The sequence below is a fragment of the Ambystoma mexicanum genome, chromosome 3q (genome assembly GCF_040938575.1).
Source record: "Ambystoma mexicanum isolate Mex_15411 chromosome 3q, UKY_AmexF1_1, whole genome shotgun sequence".
NCBI lineage: Eukaryota > Metazoa > Chordata > Amphibia > Caudata > Ambystomatidae > Ambystoma > Ambystoma mexicanum.
This window is the reverse complement of record NC_090926.1, coordinates 1001967199-1001992270: the sequence shown is the minus strand read 5'-3', so window position 1 is coordinate 1001992270 and position 25072 is coordinate 1001967199. Positions and strand designations below refer to the sequence as shown.

General features: G+C 48.5%; 1 protein-coding gene across 3 annotated transcripts in view; it reads right to left on the bottom strand.

The window, feature by feature from the left end:
• Window positions 1-25072, bottom strand: part of CEP131 (centrosomal protein 131) — a 1227592-nt gene that overhangs the window by 103014 nt on the left and 1099506 nt on the right. For all 3 annotated transcript variants that reach the window (XM_069655164.1, XM_069655163.1, XM_069655162.1), the window contains 2 exons: window positions 22972-23149; window positions 21703-21899 (listed from right to left, as the gene is read on the bottom strand). In XM_069655164.1, coding sequence (XP_069511265.1) covers window positions 21703-21899; window positions 22972-23149 — 375 coding nt within the window. The remainder of the gene's footprint in view (window positions 1-21702; window positions 21900-22971; window positions 23150-25072) is intronic.

Genomic DNA, 25072 nt, shown 5'->3' with positions numbered 1-25072 from the left:
CTTCAGGAATAATCTGGTGAAACCAACACATTACTTTTGTAAAGAGGCACAACCTAATCACAGGAGAGTAAAATACCTTCACATCTACTTTCTTTTGGACTGGCAAAACAGTGGCTAAGGAAGGAAAGATGTTAACCATACTTTTAAGAATAGTGCATCACACATCCAAGATCAGTAAGAACTTTTGTAACTGTTCACTCTTAGAATTACAGTTACCAACCAACTCTTTACAAGTAAGTAAAACACTTGATTTCTTTGCTAGGCAGAAGTCCCAATCCCTTCAAAGTCTTTTCCCTTAGAGCATGAGTGTTCTCAGTGGCAGAAGGGGGTCCCTAGGACTAGTGACCAACAGGCAGTGTTAGAATAAGTTCTTTAGTAGCAAAAGCCAGAGTTTCCTTAGGAAAACTGGGCAAACAAGTGAGTACTTTACTTCTAGGGTTAGAAGAGGGTCCAGGGGCTTCACAGAAGACACCCCAGCAGGATTCTAGCAGTGGGACTGGGTGTACTGGACGAGGGACCGCCCAATCACAGAAAACACCCCAGGACTACACAGAAATCCCAACAGGCTTAAGGTAAGTATATACCCAAGCCAACACAGTACCTCAGCAATGAAGAAGAGATTGCAGCAGGAGAACTTCAGGGACTGCAGCCAAATACCCGGTCACTGGATTCCTTGTCCTGGAGACTGACACAAGACCTCAGAAGGGACTTTGCAGCAGGGATCGATGAAGAAGGCTCTAGGCAAGATTTCTCTCGCGGCTGAATGCGGTTCTGCGGGTTTGGCACCTTTTCAAGGAGCACAGAAGAAGACAGAAAATCGCGGTTGAATTCTCGTCGTTTAAAAGGTCCAGCACTCTTGTGAGTGGACTTTTTGGACTCGATTCGTGTTTCTGGAGATAGACCAAGATACCCACGAAGTTTCAGCGAGATTCGGGATTCAGAAGACCGTGCACCGCACAGTGGCAGGAGGTCCCAGGGTATTGGGGTATTGCAAGAATGCAAGGTCGCAGCAACCCGTGGGATGGCTCGAAATGCAGGTCGTCTTGAGTCTAGTGGGTCTCACCAGGCTCTGGGTTCGGGTCGTCGTTTTCGGAGACCCCAGTTCGATCGGAAGGAAGGGCTGCAGCAGGCTCCGGTTACAAAGCAGGCTCTCCGGCCGCTGGAAATCATTCCCGCCGCTTTTCCTTCGTCATCCTCTTCGGTTTTCGGTTCCAGTGGTCGACATGACTTCAGCTTCCACGTTTCCAGTATTTATCAGGAACTGCAACACAACCTCTGCATTCTCTCCCCGCATTTTACAAGCAAGGGGCGTTTGGCTGTCCAATCAGGACAGCCAACCCCCCACTGGGATTTGGCCCAGTTGAAGGAAGACCTAAGACAAAGGAGGGGGAAGTTTGGGACCCCCCCCCCACTTCCTGTGCTTACAGACTGACTGGAGCCTGGGCGGGGTGTCCAGGGGACTCCCGCCAAAGACAAAACTCAAACAAAGGATTTTCAGGGGAAGGAACAAGAAACGACAAGAAACACTGAAATGGCAGAAAAAGAAGACAGGGGCCATTTTGGTAAAAATGAGCACCCTTAGGTGCCTTTACTGCAGCTGTGATTACAGCACGCGGTAAAGGTGCACCAAAGTAGTAAAAGGTATCACTGCCACCAGCCATTAAAGGTAAGCTTGTCACTGTAACAGAATTGTTACAGTTTAAATGTAAAAGGGGATACATTGTATCTCCCCAGCACCACTAAGGTGGGGTGTGGTGGTTTCACAGAATAAAATGTAAAAGGGATCCAAAGATCCTTTCTACCCTTGGGAACTGTAGTTCACTCAAGGTTAGCACAAGAAAGTTAAAGGGGGAGCCCCTAGGGCAACCCAGCAACAACAGGCACTTCTTGCCAATAGGTTGTTAGACATGATAACTTTAAAAAGACACTATGGAGAGTCTTAAAAATGACACCCATAAAAAGAGTTAAAGACAGGTGAGTGTGGAAAAAGGTTCTCACTCACTGAGGTATTAATGGAAAATGGTGTCCAGTCAACTCGTCGAAAAAAAACTGGTCGACTGCAATTTGGTCGACGCAATTTGGTTGAAAACCAAATGGTCGAATTTTTTTTTGTTATTTATATATTTATTTTTCGGGTTTTCGTTTAGTTAAAAAAGGGGTTTTTAGAGAAAAAAAGGGGGTTGGGGGGGACCCCCCCCAAAAAACAAAAAAAGGGTTAAAAAAAAAAAAAATTCGACCATTTGGTTTTCGACCAAATTGGTTCGACCATTTGTCTGGTCCACCAATTTTTTTCGACTAAATGTCTGGCAACCATGGAAAATATCTCACTAGAAAAGCAAAAAGTTCTGGAGTTGAACAAGGCAAGGAAGATTTACCAGCCCTGTGGAAATCTTACCTAACAGTAGCGGAAAGAGACCACAGTCCACGGCACCTGCAACACCGGCAACCTCTCCACAGGGAGCCCTTTGTAGCTGCCCAGCGGGAAAATGCTGGATTTTTGGGGATTCACCGCTATACCGGACAACCTTGCATACCTTTCCATCACCTCCAGAATATACTGAAGGTTTTCTCCCGGGTATCTCAAATATAATAACAAATCATCCGCATACAGGGATATCAGGTGCCATCCCCCCCCCCAACCTCGATACCTATCTCGTCGTATTGCTGCCTCAGGTATAGTGCCAGAGGCTCCAGAGCCAGAATGTATAACATCGGGGACCAGGGGCACCCCTGTCTAGTGCCCCTGCTAAGTTGCCATCTCTCAGATATCACTCTACCTGTTCGCACCCTGGCTAATGGTGCACTATACAACATCTCCGCCCACCTAATGTACCCCGGCCCCATTCCATACTCTCCCAAAGCCGCCAGCAGACACACCCATCTGACCGAGTCGAAAGCTTTTACCGCGTCCAAAGACACGATTGCCATCTCCTCTTCATTGTCACAGTCCTATTCGATCACCCGATGGAGTCGCCTGTGGTTATGAGTAATATTCCTGTCTGGGACATAGCCCATTTGGTCTGGGTGTATCAGTTTGCCAATTACCTTCCGCAGTCTATTCGCCAGGACAGCCGTTAATATCTTGCTGTCCTGGTTCAGCATCGACAATGGCCTGTACGATCCGCAGCTATGCCCAGGTTTATTAGGTTTAGGGAGTGGTATTATGACCGCCTCTCTGAGCGACTCCGGCAACCGTCCCACCTCAAACGCCTCGTTGAGCATTTCCAACATCGGGGGGAGCACTTCCGCCCCATATGCTTTATAAAATTCACTAGGTAGTCCATCTGCTCCCGGGGTCTTACTAGTAGGTAGCTGCCTAACAACCGCCTCCACCTCCTCCAACGTAATCGGGGCATCTAGCTCTTCTCTTTCCTCTGTGCTTATCTTGGGCAATCCAATGTCTTGCAAAGTTTCTAGCATTTCTTCCCGGCTGCCTCCGCCTCTCTCCCCATATAATTCTCTATAGTAATCCGCAAATTCCCTGTTGACTCCCTCTTGGGTGTCTGTCACCTCCCCATCTTCTCTGGTTATTGTCCTGATCGGGGGCCTTGGGGTTTCACTTTTATATAGCCACGCCAAGAGACGGCCTGTTTTATCTCCACCCGCATGTTGTCTCTCAACGTACTTTTTGTAATTAAGGTTGCAGAGCCTTTCCCAGTGTTCCGTGCACCGTTGCTGTAGCGTGAGCACCAGCTCGGTGTCTATGCATTCCCTTTTTAGTTCTCTCTCTAATTCGCCTTCCACTCTCTGTAAATCAGCCAGAACCCCATCCTGCAAGCCTTTGGATTTAGCAATGGCCACAACCCGTATCACCACCTTGAAGGCCTCCCACAGTGTCCCCGCCGAGTCAACGCTGCCTGTGTTCACCTCAAAATAACCAATGATTTCGTCTCTCACATCCTCCCGAAAAGCCGGTTCTTTAAGTGCCTCCGCACGGAGGTGCCACGTCGGAATCCGTGCCCTAGGGTGGCAGTATTGCAACCCCACGACCAGGGGCGAGTGATCCGACAGGACCCTCGCCTTATATTCTATATGAGCGATCTCTATCATTACATCTGATGTGGCAAAGACAATCAAGTCTAGTGTGCAGCTGTTGTGGGGCCGAGTAATGTGAATACTGCCTCTCATTAGGGTGTTTAGTTCTCCACACATCTACCAGTCCTAAGTCGTCTAACAACGATTGCAATGCTCTAGCTGCTGGGGCAGGCCTGACCATCTTGTCATCCGACCTGTCGACTGCGGGGTTCAGCACACAATTGAAATCCCCTCCCCAGATCACCGCGCTACCCACACACAAGCTCAGGCTGGTGCACATAGTCCGGAAGTACTCCGCCGCGTTTTGATTAGGGGCGTACGTGTTTACAATGCACACATCTTTATTCTCCACCACCCCTCTCACTATGGCCAAACGCCCCTCAGTTTCCACCAATTCCTGTATCAGTTGGAACGGGGCGTGCAGCGCCACCCAGACCAGCACACCCCTAGCATAGGCCGAGTACGAAGACCCCACTACAGTACCTTTCCACTTTCTCCTCACCAGCTCCAGTTTTTCCTGTGTCAAGTGCGTCTCTTGTAACAATGCAATATCTATCTTTTGTCTTTTCAAATACAGCATGACCTTGTTCCTTTTTAAATAGTTATTGAGTCCCCTGACACTCCACGTCACTATTTTAAGATCCCCCATGGCTCATCAACACCCAGCTCTCTCCCTCTTGGCCCGCCCCGTCCTCCTGCGCAACACAGATACAATACTAGGGGTATTCCCTGTAGGCTTACGTGTAAACTCAAACTCCCCAAAACTATATACACACCAAACTCCCCTCCCCCCACCCATCCCTTCCCCGACAACTCCCTCCCCAACTGTTGCCCAGCTCCATCCCTGGATCTCAGGCACCCCCACATCTATCCCTGTCTAGTACGCTCAGAGCTCAGTAGGTTGAAGTCGCCCTAATGGCCACAGTGCAAACAATGCATTATCTATACAATCCAGGCCCATCTACAAATAGGCAACTTCAATGACTATAATCCAGTCCCATAGTCTTAAACCGCACAATCTCACTGTGCTCCCAGCACTCTTTACTTATCTCTTCCGTCTCCTTCTTCCGCCTGGACGTCCGGCTCCTGGGGGCAGCCCTGCGCATCAAGCCATCCCATGGCATCCTCCGGAGTGTCGAAAAATAAAGTTCTGTTTTTATGAAAGACTTTCAATTTCGCCAGATAAAGTAGCATGTATTTCTGGCCCGCCACCCTCAGTCTCCTCTTAACAGCCCCAAAGTTCATTCGGCTCCGCCGTACCATCAGGGTATAGTCTGGGTAGGCTGTTATGTTTGCCTCCCCTCGCTTGATTGTTCCACCTTTGCGAAAGTGTTCCAGAATCCTTTCCCGATCCCGATAATTAAGGATCTTGGCAATCACTGGCCTGGGCAGGTTGCCTGGCGGCAGCTTCCTCGTCAGAGCCCTATGTGCTCGTTCCACAGCAAATCCCTGGGACAGAGCTCCTCCGGTGATCTCCTGTAACAACATGTTTTCGATAAACTCTGTGGGGTTATGGCCCTCTGTTCCCTCCGGTATACCTACAATGCGGATGTTGTTCCTTCGGGCGCGTCCCTCCGCTTCCTCCGCTCTGCTCTCCAGGGTGCCCACTCTCTGCACTAGGGCATGCAGTTCCGATTTGTGTGAGGCGCAGTCCGCTGTGTTCGAGCTCCCTTCTTTCTCCAGGCTCTCTGTGCGCTCCGACAGGGACCTCACATCCTGTCGGAGTAGGTTCACCTCCTCCTGCACTGCACCGACTTTAAGGTCCAACACAGTTTTCAATTCAGCCACAACTATTTGAAGCTTGGCCTCCCAGGCCGCTTTCAAATACGCTTTCAGGTCCGCAATTGCAGCCAGAACCTCTTGATTTGGACCCGCGGCAGCCATGCCACCTGCGGGAGGCTTGTCTTTACTTCTAGCACTTTCCGGGCCCGTCGGTTTTCTGGCAAATTCGTCTAGCGTGGGCTGTTTCACTTTTTGTCGTAGTGACTTATTAGACATGACGCAGCAGCCTACTTTCACTTACAGTTTACGGTGCAGAGCATCCACCACAGCCTCTGTCCTGAATGCAGTGGTGATTCACTATTGTTTGCGTAGTTTCAGAGGGGCGGCTCGTTGCTGTCATCCGTGTTTGTGGCGACCCCCACACCAGCATCCCAAGCCTATTCCCCGTGTGCTGCAATGGATTGTGTTCTCCCACGTAGGTAAGTCCTCCGCGGGGGGTATCCCACAACACTTGTCCAGATCACTGACAAGTCCCACGTGTCGCCGAGGCAATTGTGCCCCCTAAAGTGCCCCAGTTATGTTTAGGATTGTCCTGGCACTATATTGCATGCCTTCTAATTTTCATGCAACAGTTTAGTCACGCAGTTTCCTGCTGCCGTATTCCATGCCGGCAACCATGTACAGCTCTGAACTTTTATCCTGGTTCGCCGCCCCGGGTGTTATTACGGCGCAGCTCCCAAGAATACACTGCCTGTGTACGGGTGATCCGTGGCCTCCCCGTGTTCCAAGGACCCACTGTTATGCGTGTCCGTCTCCCTCACCAGCTAGCGTTGGCTTGTGCCCTTCCTTTATTCGTGTCGGTGTGCCGGGCTCCCATGCCCTCCGTCTCTGCGATGGTGTGGAGTCGGATCACGTGTCAGGGCTCTCTGATACAGTGTCCACCGGCACGCTGCAATGACTTCTCTTTCGGCTTTACTCTGCAGGAGTCCCGTCTACCGCACATAACAATGTAGCGCTGCTGTATCGCGTGATAATGGATCACTATAGCACACGTGGCTCGACAGTTAGCCGGAGCCTGAGTGTTCTCTGTTGTGGATACACTCACGGGTCCCGAATTGGTTCTCCCGTCTTGCTTGCACTTAACCGCGGTCACTGCCCACACTCAGCTCCTCATCCCAGTGTCCACCTTAGTCTGCGGGCGTCCGCCATTTCTTCTCCACTGTCGCAGGGCCGATCCTGCATCCAACTCGCTTGGCTGTTTCAGATCGCATGAAGTTTATAGCAAGCCTCCCACGCTCCGACCGCCACCAGTCTATACATGTGTATTTTCCGTCATCTCCGATCGGCGTATGCAGCAGGAGTATCGCAGCGCAGGCAGGAGCATCCCATCACACTGCAAGTGTTCAGATCTTATCAGGCACATAAGCTCTCATCAAGGGCACCGCCATGACCCTCCGGTCCGCCGCGGTCATTCCTTCACACCGCGGCCAGCCGATTACTTTGTCTGAGTTTTCGGGCGGCCATCTTGCTTCCTTCCTCCGTCCAGCTCATGATTCTTTCTTCCGTGATTTTCTCCGTCGCGGCTCCACTACTATGCTTGCAAACTTCAGCGGGCACGGCCGCACTATTCATAAATCCACCCGTGGAGTTTTAGGCATACACAAGCATTTATTAATGCACTTCTGCCGCAGGATCAATGCCGGATCGTAGGAGCTCCCTCAGTACACGTCTCTTCACATGGCCCTCTTGGCCACGCCCCCCACTACCTTATCTTAATGGATGGTTACAAATGGGTCCTAGATAGAAAGTGCTTGCAGTTCACCTACTTCCTATCAAGATAATGGCTACTGGAAGCAGACTTATAGGTGAGGTAATTGAGACTAGCTTTATGCATAGGGTCAAAAGCAGACACCCTTACTTTTGTAAGAATGACATTTAAGTCCCACCCTGGAGACGGATTTGAAATGGGGGGTGAAGTCTTTTGACCCCTTCCATGAAGGCTTTCACCACAGGAATTTTCCACCAAGAAATCTTCTTCTGTGAGGTGGTGGTGTATGCTGAGAGTGCTACCAGGTGGAGTTTAAGACAATTAAAGACAAAGCCTGAGTCTAATAAATAGAACAGATAGTGTATGATATTGGAAGGTGAACAGTCAATAGGGTTGACGTCGTTCCTTCTGCACCATAACACAAAGCATTTACACTTGTTGAAATAACAGTGTCTTCTGTTAAGTTTTCGGGCCACCTTTAAGATGCCCATGCATCGTTGTGGTAAGATTAAATGTCCAAACTCTCAGGAGGCAAGCTGCTAAATTCAGTGTTTGAGGACATGGATGCAGTGGTGTGCCCCAATGTTGGGATAACATATTGCAAGGGCTGGGTAGCTTGATAGGTGGGCAAAGTGACAATTTGAGTAGGTACAAAAACCAGGTTTGGCGTGACCACAATGGCCCATAGGAGAATTGTAAGATGTTCCTGGTGTATCTTGTGTATTATTTTGTTGAGAAGTGGTGTTGGGGGAGAAAAGCATACAGAAATCTCCCTGACCAACTAATCCAGTGTGTGTTCATCTTGGACTCCGCCTGGGGAAATCTGGAGGTGTAATTTAGGCATTGTATGTTCTTTTGTGTTGCAAAGAGATCTATGTCTGTTTGCCTCCATCCTCTGAAGACGTTGTTTAAAATGTCTGCATTTATTTGCTGCTCGTGTTCTTTGGGAAGCTATAAGTTTCTGCTCAACCTGTCTGCAAGACGGTTATGTTCCCCTGGAACATGTGACAGGAGAAATATATTGTGACTGAGAGACAAGTAACAGATCAGCTAACTTGGACAGACTTTAGACTGTGCCCCACCTTGGTGGTTTATGTAAAATATGGCTGTGGTACTGTCTCTAAGGACTAGAACTTTTTCCCTGCTAACTGTTGTTGAAACGCTTGAAGGGCTTTGAAGACTGCTTGTAGCTCTAGAAGGTTGATGTGCTTCTTTGACATTGATTGTTTCGACATGTCGTATGGAGTTTGTTGGAGATAATATGCACCCCACCCTGAAAGTGATTGTTGTGAGAGTGGCTTGTACTGCAGGGTTGTGAGAGGGTTTCCCCTTCAACAGGTTTTCTTTTGACCACCACTGCTTTGCTTGCATTAGAGATTGAGAAACGACCACTAGATCGTCCCAGTGACTTCTCGCTTGAGACCACTGTTTCGCTAGTCACTCCTCCATTAGAGGCATGCGCAACCTTGCCTGGGGTACGATAAAGATGCATTCTGAGAAGGAGCATCGCCTTTTGCGATGACCGGCAACATAATGAGGAATCCGAAAAAGCATCTTTTGGGCTCTAAAGTTTGAGGTAAAGACTAAGGTGTCTCGTGTCTGAATTAAAGCACCCCAGAACCGTTTTACTTGACTGGGGATGAGACTTGATTTTTTTTTCTCACCGATGGAGAACCCCAATTGAAACAAGAGGTTAATTGTTGCCTTAGAGTGCTATTGACATGTTTGATGTGTGTCTCCTGTTATGAGCCAGTCGTCTAAATAAGGGTACACTGGTATGGATTGCCTGCGTTATTGTGCTGCCACTACTGCCAGAACATTTGTAAACACCCTTGGTGCTGAGGCCGAAGGGAAGCACTTTGAACTGGTAGTCAGTGGCCAATATTTGGAAGTGCATGTACTTTCTGTGCACTGGCAACATTGAAATATGAAAGTATGCATCTTTCATATCCCATGTTGCCACGTAATCTCCCTGTTTTAAGAGAGGGATTCCTTCTTGAAGGGTTGTCATCAAAATACTTGCGTTTTCACCTAAGTGTTCGCTGGACGCAGGTCTAACATGGCGCATATTTAAGCCCTTTTTTGGTACAAGAAACTGCACAGAATAAATACCCTTGTTTACAACGTGAAGCGGAACCAGCGCTAGTCTCCCTTTTGTAGAAGAGACTGGATCTCTGCTTGGATAATCTGCTTCTGTCCTGGCAACCTTGTTCCGTGTCTTGGTGGATGGTAGTGAGGTTTCTCTAGGAACTCGGAATTAACATTTGGACACGGTTGACAGCACCCACAGGTCGCTAGTGATACCCTCCCATGCGTGGGTGAGATGCAAAAATGTGTCATCCTACTGGGGAGACATGGGAGGGAACCTGAATGGGTGTGTCATTGTTTAGTGGGTGTGGAGCCTCTAGCGGCTGTGCCCCTACCATGACCTCTTCCTCACTTATATCCTCTTTGAAAGCTGTACTGATAATGGGTTGACTGTGAATGGGAAGAATACCACAGTGAGGAAGAAGACCCCTGGCTATACCCTGTTTGTGTTTTTCATGGTTAGCCCTACTCCGAAAGGAGTGAAGGGTATTGAAGACACCTTGTTGGGCATAAGGCTCATTTGAAATTTGGCTTAATGTTTTAAGGGTGTGATGCTGTAATTTGGCATTTTATAGAGCATCGTCCACTGCTTTACCAAATAATACATTCAACTCTATGAGCATGTTAAGTAAGGAACAAGTTACTTACCTGTAACTGTTGTTCTCCAGCATGGGTCTGGCATGGATTCACATGCTTATGAATATTCCCCCGTCGTCAGGCTGGCAATCCTTGGTAAAGAAAAAAATCAGTTTCAGTTTTGTTTCTGAACTGTCTTTCTACTAGTAACCAATTACTGGTCTCTGGGTCATACTGCCCCCAGCCAATGACTGCCCTCTACCTAAGCCCCTCCTCTGGCAGTGTTACACTCACCTGGTATCCATGGGGGCGCCACATAATACTGGATGGAGGTCTAAGCGCTATCCCAAACCCCTCTAGGCTTGGTTATGTACCAGACGTTGGGTAGCACGTACGTTTTCCTGCATTGAACTCTCCGTCCGGCGACTCTGTGCAGGGGCGCGTGGTTGGTGCAGGCGTTCCGTGGACCTAGTTGCTTCACTGGTCCGTATGCCCTTATGTCGGGTTCAGACTGGCTGTGACTCCAACTCTGCTTGCTGTCTTCCAGGTGAGTTATGTCTTTTCCGTCTTTATTCTGTCTCTTTCTTTCCCTCTGTTTTCTCTGTCTTCTCGGCGTCTTGCTCCACTACGCTGTTGCCCAACAATGGCTCTTTTTGTTTTCACAGGGATGGTTGCGATCTTGTAGTTGCCGCGCCGATGGCAAAGACCACGGTGAGTTATTGATGCGCAAAGTGCTGTTTATTGGTGTTAATTGCTAACCTGTGTTCTCTTCTCTTCTTTGTACAGGCTGCGGTGATGAGCGATCGAAGCGCTGCTTGCCCAGGTAAGTGCGTTGTTAATGCTGACCTTGTTCCTTCTCCCTTGCAGGTTGCAGTGAAACCCAGAGATGGGCAAGGTAAGAGAAGCGCAGGGTACTGTCAGGACTCGCTGCTTGCCCGGGTAAGAATTGTTATTAATGCTGTCCTTGTTTCTTTATCTTTGCAGGTTGCGGCGAACTCCGGAGATGGGCAAGGTAAGCGAAGCGCAGGATGGATTCAAGGCTGGTTACTTCACAGGTAAGTGTTCTTGCTTGCTAATGCTGTTCTTGTTCTTCCAGGTTATTGATGGAATCTGGATCTAGAGCTTCAGGATCGGGCCGCCAGAGAAGCAGATGAGCAGGAGCTGGACACAGTGAGCGTTACGCTGCAGGAGTGCAGGATAACTCGAAGCGTGTTCTGCTGTTTGGGTGTGGTTTAAATAGCCCAGGTAAAGTAGTTCCAGGCCAAGTAGTTCCAGGCCCAGCCATACCCAAAACACTAGACTGCATGGCTTGGTTCTAAAGATCTGAGCTGTGTAATAGGCCTCTATGTTGGATTACGGTCCAAAACTGGTATTGCTTTATTCCTGATAATGAGACTGGTGCCAAAGGCACCAGGACTGACTCCATGTATGTTTCTGATGGATTTCTAAGGCCCTTGGGGCCAGTGTGAAGGGCTTTAGCCCCACTGCTACCAGGGACCGTGACAGGCAGCCATCTTTAGATTTGGTAGCACGTAAAGTGGCAGTAGGACCAAGAGAAGAGCCGCAGAGGGGTTGGAGGGAGGGTTTGCATGTGAATCCATGCCAGACCCATGCTGGAGAACAACAGTTATAGGTAAGTAAGTAACCTGTTCCTTCTCCAGCAGGGGGTCTGGAATGGATTCACATGCTAATGAATACAAGAATACATAGCAGTACACGCATGCAAACCCACGGGAGCTGGCAAGGCTCAACATTAAGCATTTCAACAACTCAACATTAAGCATCTCTTACCTCCTCACCAGGCTCACCTTCAAGCGAACAGGTTGCGCAGCACTGCCTGGCCGACTCTTGACTCCTCCCTGGAATCCCGGTCGATGCAGTAGAATCTTGTGAAGGTGTGCATCGACCTCCACGTAGCAACCCTGCAGATGTCCAGCAGGGGCACACCAGACAGGAACGCCGTAGTAGCAGCGATAGCTCTGGTTGAATGGGCTCTCAGCCAGCCGGACAACGGTCGGTTTGCCAACCGGTGACAGTGCATGATGCAGCCGGAGAGCCATCTGGAAATGGAAGCCTTCGAGAGGGCCTTCCCTTGGTTCACAGAGCCAAAGTTCACAAACAGCTGTGAAGTCTTCAAAAACTCTTTGTGCGGTCCACGTAGAACTTCAGCGCCCTAGCCACATCCAGCGAGTGCAAAGTCCTCTTAGCCGGCGACGAAGGCGACGGGAAGAAAACAGGTAGCACCAAGGGCTCATTGAGATGAAGTCCAATGGCACCTTGTTTAGTTTATTGATTTGTATTGCGCGCCAGACCCAAGGGTATGAGGGCGCCGGAGCAACAAGGCTATTCACAGCTTGGTTACAAAGCATTACAATAATTACAATGGGACAATAGATGGTTGAATCAGACATGATAAGACAAGAGTTTACACATTTACATAGTTTATAGCGGTGAGACAGGTTGGGTGGAGTTTGCGGTCATTGTTCTTTAACCATTGTATGTAGTTTTGTCTAAAGTGTGTGTAAGTTTGGGGTGACCTTAGAGAGGGTGGTAGGGAGTTCCAATGTTGATCTGCTTTAACCTGGAAGCTGTTGCCACCCATTTTTGTGCGTTTGAACCTGGGAACTGTGAGTAGATTAGCGTTGGAGGTACTAGTAGGTCTTTTGGAGGTGTGTTTACTTATTCTGTCGACTAAGTAACGGGGGGCAGCGTTGTTGAGGCATTTGTGTGTAAGTGAAGCTACTTTGAGTAGGATTTTATCTGTAGTGTTGAGCCAGTTGTGGGCTCTCCTAATGTTAGAGATGTGTTCTCTCTTGGGGATGCTAAGCGCTGCTCTGAGAGCGTTGTTTTGTAGCGTCTATATTTTGTTAGTAACCTGTTTGCTAGCTCCTATGTAGAGGGCATTACAATAGTCCAGTTTTGATAATACAAGGGCTCTGGCTAGCGTAATGCAGCTCTGGGTGGCTAAGAAGGGTTTGGCTGCTCTTATGAGCTTACATGTGTAGGCCGCGGAGGATGCCATAGAGCTGACCTGTTTATGGAAAGAGAGGGAGAAGTCAATGTATATTCCTAAGGTTTTCACTTCCTTGGCTACTTAGATCGGGTTCCCATCTATAATGAAGCTGGTGTAGTTGTAATCCAATTTAGTTAGGTTTGCGGTGGAGCCAAGTATGATGAGTTCAGTTTTGTCATCATTCAGGTATAGACTGAGTTGCCATCCATGCCTGGATGATGAGGTACACCCTGTCCACCAAGGCCAAATCATGGTTGTAATCTCCCGTCAATGGGATGAGGATCTGTCTATCATCAGCATAATTAGTGTAGGGGATACCCAGACCATCTAGATCATCAAACAGGGGCTTCGTGAACAAGTTGTACAGTGTAGGGGAGACACATGAACCCTGGGGGAGTCTGCATGTGATGGGAATGGGGTCGGCGGTAGCTGTGGTGGTGAAGACCCGCATGGATCTGTTGTTGAGGAATGACTCGATCCAGCCGATGGCTTCTTGGGAGAAGTGGGCATCTGACTCCAGGTGATTGCACAAGATTTTGTGATCAACTAGATCAAATGCCGCAGAGAGGTCAGGGAGAAGCAATAAAGCAGTTTTTCCTTTGTCTCTAAGGGTGTCAATTTGAGCCTTCAGGTCGATAAGGGCCGTTTCTGTCCCGTGTTGGGGTCTGAAGCCTGATTGCCGAATACCGAGGAGATGGTTTGTTTCAAGGTGTTTTTGGATTTGTTGGTAGGCTGTCTTGTCTAATATCTTAAGCAGGAACGGGACGGTGGTAATGGGTCTGTAGTTGGTGGGAGTGGATGGGTCAAGAGGGCTTTTTGAGAAGGGGGAGGACCCAGGACTCTTTGAGGTTGCTGGAGACGGGACCTGAGGTGAAGGAGGCGTTGATGAGTCTGGTGAATGGCGAGAGGTCTCTTGCCACATCTTTAATAATTTGTGGGGGGCAAAGGTCGCCCTGACAGAGGGTTTTAGGCGGAGAATGATTTTTTCCACTTCAAGAATGGAGACTTTGGAGAAGCTGAAGCTAGTGGGGTTGGAAAGAGGGTGGTGGGGTGTGGGGCGCGGGGTCGTATTAGTAGGGTTGGTTGGTTTAGCTATGGAATCTTTCTTATTTTTAATTTTAGTTTGTAGGCCTGTGACTTTATTGTTTAGGGCATGAAGGAGGGGTGCGTCCTCAGCACTACCCTTGTCTCGTGGAATGTCAGATATGGAGGTTTACAGCAGAGGGCCTGGATCTCTCCCATCCGTCGTGTTGATTGGTGAATCTGCAACAGGCTGATCCTGATATGTGATCGTCATCTAGATGATCTTGAATATTATTGGGATCATCGTACAGAGTTCCCTGATCATCAATGTAACCATCCTCCCGATCTTGATTTTGGTCAGCTATATCAATATTAATGACATGTTGAGATATCGAAGGAGGATCTTTATGTAAACTCAGGGATTAACATGTGGGGTTCTCCCTCCTCTACATCAATGTACTTTTGTCTTATTGGATATTTTTACATAAAATGAACAAGAGGAAACTCTCCATGGTTTGTTCAAAATGTTATTTTGTTCAAGTACCTGTTCTAGATGTATCCTTCAGTGGATAGCTTATAGCTTCAGGATCGGGAGCTGCAGGTCCCACTCCTCACCTACAGGGGTTCAGCATAAAGCGCTTTGTAGTATTCTGAAAAAACCTCATTAAATACCCGGTTGCGTACGTATCTCCTTCTGGTCCTTATTCCGGATAGAACATATAGGGGATCTGGTGTCATTTCTCCTACACAACCAGGATAACATCCTCCCAGGTTTATTCCCTTGTGTACGGCTCCTTTCCAGCTATTTCGCGTAATTAAACTTCCCAACCTGTCCCATTGCCTTAAACATGCCTGTTTCAATTCAATTACTTCCTCCACATGCTCATTTACCCTCACCGCCCTTTCTAATACCTTCAGTTTCTCTTCCATGCACTGCAGCACATTGACAATTACTTTTTGTCCATTCCCGATTCCGCTATCATTTCCCCTCTGATAACTACCTTATGTGCCTCGCATACCGTACCCATCTTCTGCACACTCCACTCATTTACCGCAATGTATTCCACAGTCCTTTTCTGAATGTGCTTGGCAAATGCTTTATCTAACAATGCCTCACTCCTCAACTTCCATGTCGGTATGGGTGGCCTCAGGGCAGACACCCGCCATTGCACTACGACTGGGGAATGGTCCGAGAGGACTCTGGCTAGATATTTCGCCTCTGAAAATTCAGCTTCGCATTCCTTGCTAGCGAACACAAAATCTATCTTCGTGTATACCTTATGCGGGGCAGAGTAATGAGAGAATTTCCTCCCTCCTTCGTGTTGTGCCCTCCATAAATCTCGTAACTGAAAGAGCTTCAGCAGCGAGTTCAACACCTTGGCTGGAGGAGATGGCTTCTCATCCGATCTGTCCACGGTTGGGTCCAGTGTAGAATTGAAATCTCCCTCCCCCAAAATCAATGTCCCACCCCAGTATGGTCCCAGCCTCACATATAATCTAAAAAACACTGTGGTGTCATGGTTTGGGGCATAAGTGTTCACAATACACATCTCGGTTCTCCAACATGCCATGTAACATTACCATTCTACCCTCATTTTCTTTCTTCGTGGTCAAAATTTGAATGGTATAGTCTGGTCCACCGAAATGAGGACCCCTCTCGCATATGTCGCATAAGTGGAGCCTACCATCACACTCCCCCGCCCCCCACACCCCTTGGCAAGTTTTTCTGTTTTGGTGCATCCAAATGCGTCTCCTGTAACAATGCTATCCATACCTTGTTCCTTTCAATATACATGTTCACCCTCCTATGTTTCACATAATTATTAAGCCCCCTGACATTCCAGGTCATGATTTAGACCTTATCAGCCATTATAATACCAGGTCCAGGATATCAATGAGGCCACCAGCCTATTGCCAGCCTCAGTAGGAGTTTGATGCAGTATTCAACCATGTATGCTAGGCTCTCCATTCCCAACCTCCCTTCCCGCCCCCAAACCCAATCCCAAACCAAACTCAACTTGTCCCGCTATGTGAAGCATGCTAGGACTTCCCCATTTCCGCTCCATTCAGCCTAGTCGCTAGACCAGATTCCTGGTGCCCTACGGGCGGGCCCCATAGTGTGACCCTGAAACGACTTCTCGGGGTGTGGTGGGGTAGTGGGTCTGCTCCCAGCATTCCCTTGACCGGGTTTCCGTGCTCCTGCTACCTTTGTAACATATCTTATCGCTTCCCTACTATTCGTACATTTCAATTGCTATGCCACTTCGACATGCCTTCTCTCAATGCTTAACTTTCACTTCGCCATCAGTTCTGATATCGCAATATGTACAGGACACCCCTTCCCACACTTAGGTACATTGGCTTTGTTCCGGTGTGTCCGGCAATTGAGCTCTGTCCATCTACTCCTGTGCTTCCATCGTCGTCTCAAAAATATGACTATGCCAATGTACATCACCTTCAGCTTTGCCGGATATACCAACATGTACTTTAGACAAGCTTTCCGGAGCCTGGCTTTTGTCGTGATGTACTGGGCTCTTCTCTTCTGGACCTGAAAGGTATAGTCAGGGTATACCGAAATCTTTGCGGATGCTCATTGCATCGTCCCTACTGACCAAGAGAAGGCCAGGATCTTTTCTCAGTCCTTATAGTTTAGTACCTTAGCTATCACAGGCCTCGTGGGGCTCCTGGCGGTGGTCTTCTGACGGGGGAACGATGTGCCCTTTCAATCGTGAACCTGTCACGATTGAAAGGGCACATCGTCCGGGGAAGGTGCCGAGAGGCCAGAGGTGTCCCAGACCAGCCCATGGATACAAGGTGAGCGTTACAGAACCCCTGGGTGAGTGGCTCCGCACCCACCTCCTGGAGCAACATGTTCTCAAAGCACATAGTGTGATGAGACCCTTCAGCTCCTTCAGGCAGCCCCACAATCCTGATGTTGTTTCTGCGTGCCCGGCCTTTCGCTTCCTCAGCCCTATCTTCCAGTAATTTGACTTTCTGCTGGAGGATGTCAACGTCCTTTGTCATGATGCGTTCTACTATGGCTCGAACATCTTGCCATAACAGTCCCACATCTATGGCTACTGCATCAATTTTGGCTTCTAGCGTTGGCTGAAGTGTTGCTATGGCCGCCAGGATCTGTAATTGCCCCGTGTCCCCCATGTTTCCTGGTGGCATAGCCTGGTCCTTGCCTGTCTCCTCTTTGTCTTCTTCTTGACCATCGGGGTGGCCTTTTGTGAAGGTCTCGAGGGCGGTTTGCTTGCATTTGGTTTTCCCACCCCTAGGGGAGCAGGGCGCCCTGTTCGGAGCGCCAGATGTGTTGTGTGTTGCCACCTACTTTCTTTCAGAGATTAGCAGCCCTCTCTGCAGAATATATCCGCTGCCTGCTCCTTTGCCAAGTTGGACCACCATATTCCTATGTACCGGGCTAGGTAGGATGTTGGATGTTGTAGGGTTAGTCACTGAAGCACAAGATAAGCCCCTTTGAAATGCAATGGAACACGTGTCCTCCCCAAAGCTAGGTCTTTTGTGGCTCTATTGCCTGAGATAATCTCCATCGCATTGTGCAGGCCAATTATGTGCTGCCTCATATCCACAGTACTTTCCCGTGTCGTGCTTCTCCTCTTATCGATTTGCCTATGTTCCAATGCCTTAGTAACCCTCCGGTCCGCGCACTCCTTCCGTGCTAGTTGGGGAAGAGGGTGGTCCGCCCTCTCTGGGGCGTGATGCCCTCCAGGTGTCCTTCCGTTCACACTGCTACCACTTCGCGCCACCTCAGCAGGCCTTCAGCTGTCACGAGTCTGCCGTTGTCAGGGGTCCACACTGTTTCCCTGTTTAACCCTGTCCATTGCATGCAGAATCACCACTCAAATCTTTACCTGCGGGCCCCCACCCGCCCTTTATTCCCTGCTGTTCTGTTTCCTGGGGGGGGTGTAAGAATTCACCTTCTTAGGGGGGTAGCCTCCCCTCCGTTTTGCTCAGTGTTGTTTGTAGGGCCCCTGCCGTGTTCAGTCATTGGGCTCCAGGGTCCATGGGCCATATATTCTGCCCCGTTCATATGCTAGTGTTCTTGCCGTGCGTCATGTCTAGGATTTAAGACTTCTGGATGCCGCCCTCTGCGTCAAGTCAATGCTTCAGCTATCCCAGGGGGAAGCGTTCATTGCAGTAAGCAGTGCCAGTCTTGGGGACACTGTCCATGCAACACATACTAAGCGTCACACCGGAGATCCACGGATGGTGAGGGGGACCCCCTTTCCTTTCAATCAATATATTGCTACATGGGACCTGGGTTCCTCCTCCGCCCACCTCACTCCCCCCCTCTCCCCTGACTCCTTACCACCTTCTGCTGTCCGCTGTGCCTCCCGTCCGCTTCGTCCCTCAGCACCGCTTGTGTCTCCCATCTCGTTACACGAGGGCTCTCTACTCTGTCCCTCTGTCTCCACTGTATGCTACAGCCCGTCTCCTGCCACACCTGAGTCGGCCTGCTCTCCAGCAGCCCTCGGCAGTCTCCTGGGCGATGTAGGTCCCCTTCTGCCACGTCCTGATGTCTCCTTCGCTCAGACCGCTGCAGCACTGCGCAGTTTGTTATGGACGGTCCGCCACGTCCTGACCTCGCAGTTGCCCCTTCTTGCAGTCCGTCGTTGTCCGGTCACAAGTGTCTCCAACAGTGACTCCCAAGGTGCCACAGCCCCCATCCAGACGCTGCACAACTGAATCTTGACCGCAGTGCCCTTTGTTCTCCGCTGCCATTTTCACCTTCTCTAGCGGCTCCTTTCCAACACGGCAGTGGTCACTGCATACAGTCTCAATCTGATGCCACTCCTTGCCTTTTAACTCCTCTAATATTACCAGTTGCTGTTCCTCTGCATTTGCATTATTTTTGTTTGCATTAAGTCCTCGTAGTAAGCGTCTCAGTTTCGGATCTGCAGGAGCAGACTGTGAGCATGTCTGCTTCACATGGCTGCTGGCCACCCCCCCTAGAAGGACTTAAACCCTAATGCCAAGCCCTGCCAACCGACTGCTATAAAAATAGACGAAGGACTTCAAGAATTGAAACAGCCAACCAGCGAGAGACGAAATCCAGCCTGGGCAGTTCAAGGAGAGGACACCAAAGAAGCCGCAAGCAGCCAGCTCCCTGAGTCCAGAGGTTCGAGAGGGGAATCCTTGACCCGGTGGCGTACGACAAGTCCAAGGCAGGGCTGGAAGCTGAAGAGAGGTGGCGTGACCTGAAGTGGGTGGACCCAATGGTTGCAGAACAACGCTGTGACCACCAGCAACAACCTGCAGTACAGCTGTGCAGGAGCCTACAGAGTAGAAGGAAACGCTGCAATCCAAAACCTGCATCGCTGGCAAGAACTGGTGAAGAGCTCCTGGGAAACCGGTAATGGGAGAGAGAAAGTCTGGGTGGGGACCGGGTGTGAGAAGTAGTTAACCATAAAGGTGCACCTCGAGAGTCATCTTCCACAGCACAGTGATTGGTCGCAAGCCACTGCTGAAGATAACAGTAAGAGAGAGTACATTGAAAGTCAATTTGCTGATAGCAATACCTGGGAAGAGAGTGAACCAGGTCTGCCAAAAACAAGCCACAGAAGTATGGGTCTGGGACCTGCACCCACAAGAAAAGAAGATCCCAAACCATCTTCTATGTTGCGGTACATGGCAGGAGAGTGCACCAAGTACTCCCTGGGGAAGAAGAGAAACCTGGGTCTGGGGCCCTCGTCGCAATAGGATCTTTGCTTTGTTAGAAAGGCCAGGAAAAGGGATTTATTCCCCCCTGGTATTGTGAAGAGCAAAATAAAGCCTGCGAAAGGCTAGAGGAAGGGAGACGTTGCTCCTGGTTTTGTGAACTGTGAAAGCAAAGCCTGATTAGACCTGGAGAAGGTAATCATTCTCCTGGAAATTGAACTCTTAAGAAGGACCAAGTCAATAGCCCAGTGGAAGGGAGTAAAAGTTTGAACTTTCTGAAACAGGGTATCAGTGGATCTACTACCCTTTTGTTTATCTATGAAGTACTAAAACCAGGGGAACTTACAACTAGAACTGTGCCATCCAGTCCAGGAGGACGGAGTCATTCTCCTGGACCAAGAGCTTTGGTACAACAATTTAGTTATAAGTGTAAAGGACAGAGATCGGGACATTTTGACAAAGGACGGTGGACCTTTTAAGTTGCTCAGACATATGGACAGACCCGTTAGCACTTTAGTTGAGGCAGGGAAGCCCCTCAGATATAGGGAGGGATAGGTTTACTTTTTTTCATCTCAAATAAAAGTCTATAATAATCACAATGACACCTGTGTGCCAGTCTCCTCCATTTGCACCCTTATAGTAGGTTTTTATATTACAAAAAGGGAGGGTCATGATTGAAAAGAGGGGGCTGTCATGTTAAAAGGGAAAAGCTGTTACCCTGGTTTATAGCAGGGAGGGGAAGTGGTGGCCTGCCAAAAGCCACCTTTGGGATGGGATCACTCACTAGCCTTTCTTTGCAGTGGGTTGTGTTAGCATAGAAGGAGGTCTGTTCTGTCAGTCCCCATCCAAAGTGTCTCGCCAGGACCCCTCACAGGCACAGGGTGGGCGGGCTGGCATAGCAGATCCCCCGTGGAGAAAGTCCATCAGGGTATAGAAGGGAAAGGAGTCATAATGTTGTGCCAGTAAAAGTGATCATTTTTATTTGATATTGTTTCATGTTTCAAATAAACAGGTACCCTGTTGGGAATTCTACCTTGGTATCTGTGTTCCAGAGAATCAGGTCAACTGTAAGGTAAGAAGTCAGGGGGTAGCCCATCACCTGTTGTAGGGAGGGTTTAACATCTATTTTAGGTTTGCAGACTGCATAGTGCTCCTCTACTTGCAGCTGGTCTGTGGGTGGGGGGGGGGGGACAAGTGGTCCTCTCACTGGCCTGGGTAAAGGAATGTGCATGCTGCCAGGGTGGGAGTGGGGGTGGAGGGGAGAGTGGTCTCTCACTAGCCTGGGGAAAGGAAAGTGTGAGATCCAAGATCAGGGCAAGAAACATCAGGGCTGCACAGATGTGCGGCGTGACCTAACTCAGATTTTAGAAAGAAATAAAGAAAGATGTAAAGGAGGACTTTGAAAAGAACTTTAAAACTACTGGATTGTCAATCAGACCCATTTTCCCAAGAGGGTGAAAATGTCAAGACTGATTACGTGAAAACAACTTCCCTGAGTAGTTTACTGCAGAGTATAAAATATAAGGGCTGAGAATTTGGCTATTCAAATGTAGTGCGAAGCAAGACAATCATGTTTTGATCAGGATCCAAGACCAAACATTTGGACATTCCAAATGATAATCCTGTGGATTAGTCCAGTGGCTAGGTAGCCCATTTTAAATGGCTGAAGTCTTCCCTGAATGTCCAGGGAGGTTTGAGCTCACTCCTGAGGTGTTAGAAAGGACGCAACATGACTTAAGAGGCCTTGAAAGACCACTGAAGGGACAGCGGTTGCATTACCATGCCATATTCTCACCTCTTGTGCACCTCCTCTAGCTCCTCTTCTTTGTCTCGGCTGATCCTTTCCAGCTCCAGACGGTGCCGTGCTCTCATTTCTGATGCCTCCATTTTCAACCGTCTGTTTTCCTCCTCTGTCAGTACTAACCGGTCAGCAAACTCCTGACGGATCACCTCAGATAGGCTGTTCCTTTCCTCAGTTAATCGATCTTTAACCTACAGGTAACAAAAACATAAGAGGACAACGGGGGTAGAACATGGCCACACGCTGTAGTTTCATGTAGACAGTTTTATATTCATTGAGATTGTAGCATTGTGGGGCTTTCATTTCCCATGACCTCAGACCTAGCCAGAAATAAGCTTGTACTTCAGTAACCTAACCATGTGGATTCCAATCTTAAATAGCAAAGCTTGATCAAGCCATCTCATATTAAGCCAGAGCTCAGTGCTTCTCTTACCTTCATTATTCCAAGCAGAAATAGCATCTACATGGTGATCTGGATCCCTGTGCTATTCCTGCCCAACCAGAAATAGATTGGCATATCTCTATGACCAGAATATTTGTGATATGTTTTTAACTACAAGCCTGTACTAAAATATTTTTTTTTCTTTTAAGGAAAATGAAATCTGTTTTAAATTGAGCTTCTTGCCTGACTACAGCCTTTAAGCGCAGTACTGGGGCTGGGTACGGAAACCATGCAGCTCAGTGTAGTCTTGTTTACAAGACCAGAGAGTTGACCCGAGCTACCATTCCCGGCGACTTAAAAGTTCTGTTCTGCTCTAAATTTCAGTACCAGTTACCCTCATTGCAGAGCAAAAGTTTGCAGGTTTAAGATGGACGCAGATTATGCATATATTCCTTTCCTCTACATCACTTTCCACAGGTCCTTTGTACTTCATTTTCCTGATCCTCTCAGTCATGAACACACTCTTACTGCAGTAACCACTTATTCCTAATAATCAATAATGCTGAATAAAAATCCTGAAGCCCCCAAGACCTCTGTATTCTTGTTTTCCTCCTGCTGCCTTGATGTTCACAGCCTAGTGGTGACAGCTGTCATTTACCGGATGCTCTGAGCACCGTTGCTTGCCTGGTGTCTTCGGTCTATTCACTCTCCTCATGTTATCAGCTCTCTTCTTTCCTCAGCGCATCTTACACAGCTAGTGTGTGCTCCAGTTCCCCTCAACCTCTAATACCATGTGACTGCCATACTCACAACCCCTTACTTTTCTGATATGCTTACCTGCCTGATGCTTTAAACCCCCTCATGCTGGCAGCCCATCTTACCTTCCTGATGTCGTCAGTCTCCTCCTCTTTCTGCCTGATCAAGCCCTGAAGCCGGATATTGTTCCCTTCCACTTCGGCAAGGCGTCCCTTCAGCTCATTGCAGCGCTCCTGCAGCTTCCTCTCTGACCGCTCAAGCTCCTGTAACTCTGCTTCATACTTATCCCTGACCCTCTTTATTCTGACAGAGGAGACACAATGAAATGGGACATGCTGTTGGTGCTCTGGAGAGATATATCTTAGGTGAAAGTATACACTATCCTCATGATTTGAGGCAACACTCCAGAAAATTGGCAGCTATTTAACCTTTAAAAGAGTTGAAGATTACACTTGCATGCATTATACACAAATAATGAGATGTCAAGTCATGTCCTAGTCTGTGCCACATAAACGAATCAGTCCCTGCATTGCTAGATCAATTGCACCGTTCGCTGGAACATATGTGGCTAGGTGGCCCCTTAAGCCGAGAAAGAATCTCGAGCAGCTACCAATGTCACAACATGCATCCCATTTCAAGCATGTAGCCGTCAGTGTGCAATATGCAATGTGTACCTGTGATTCTGAGTGCCTGCATCATGCAGGCATTATGGCTTTAAAAGCTTTGAAGTTTAGTAGGCCTCTGCAATTGCAGGTCTCAGTGGTGCACTAGAGAGACAATATCTAAGGTTTGGGCTAAGGTCTAGAACATTCAGTCAATCCTTCTGAGGACTATACCCTTTGTTTAACTCTATAGCCCCAGCACCAAACGTGAAAGGGGTCCTTTGGTTGGGAGATTTGAACGATTCTGGGACACCCTCCATTCAGATTCAAATAAGGAAGTTTGAAGAATAGCTGGGTGGTATGGATCCCTAATGAAGGGAGAACTCCAGTCATTGCAGGAGATAATTTGTCTGGAATGGTGAAGTCTATATCTTGTCTGGTGACCGGCTGCTGGACATCCGAGGCCCTTCTGAAATACATGGAAGAAGCATGTATTAATCTGCTTTCCTCCAACTTTAAGTCAGCAAAAACTCCAGGGGTCATAGAATCTTTGGAAAACTGGGGTGCTGTGATCTTTATCTAGTACCGCTGGAGGCTTACTCCTCCTGTCCTTGTTACTGGAAAGTGTGCCCTTCTTGGAAGCTATTATCTATTTATGATGGTGCGATGCATCCTTAGCCGTGGAATGCAAGGAACCATCCTTACCAGTCATGGAGGATGACTTACTGTGCTTCTTGGAGGGTGTATGTGCCTTTTGAGGCTCATCTGGAATTCTCATCTGAGGTAAAGGCTGTGATCTTGAAGAGTTTCTCCAGTGCTTCGTTTGAATTAGTTGTCCATATACAAAAGACTGATGAGCAATCTGAAGACTGAGGGTCTAGGTGCCCTTTTTGCAGACTTTAACAGTAAAAGTAAACTTTGGGCTCAGATTAGGGTGGGTCACTGAAATGCATCCCGGAATCTGGTATCTCGCCAGAGGGTATCTCAATGTGAACCCCATTTACTTGTGCCTTGCTGTGGGTTGAGGAATTCAAGCATACTCTCTTAATCAGGTGACTCACAAGAAGCTAGTGAGCTGGAGACAGGTTTTTAAAAATGTGTGTTTAATTTCCTGGTTTTCCAAAAGTGGCTTGATTGCCTGTGGGGGAACACAGCCGAATATGTCCATCCACCCATTCAGCCGGCTCTACAGAGCTTGCACCCAAAGTATGTCACAATAAAAACATAGGCCACAATTATGATCAGTGCCCCTGCACTCCAAAATAGAGTGCATGTCTGTCACGCGGGCTGCACACTTTAGAACCCTTAACCCCAGGCACAGGCTGGTAGGACCCAAAGAGAAATAGGGAATTAACCTAGTCACTCCACAAAAAACTCCTACCTCATCTATGTTGGCAAAAGGACTGGCGGTTGTGGGGGGCAGGTGAAGATGCATGCACTAGGGAGGACCGCCCATTCTGTGTGTGTCTAGGTTAATGTACGCCATATTCATTTTTTTTATTCTTTGCATCAAGCACCGGTCACACTGCTTTCTGGGGGGAACATCCCACAAGTATGGAGGAAAGTGGACGGGTCCTGTATTTATAGGTTATAATCTACCCGCCACCTTCTTTATTTGTCTTCC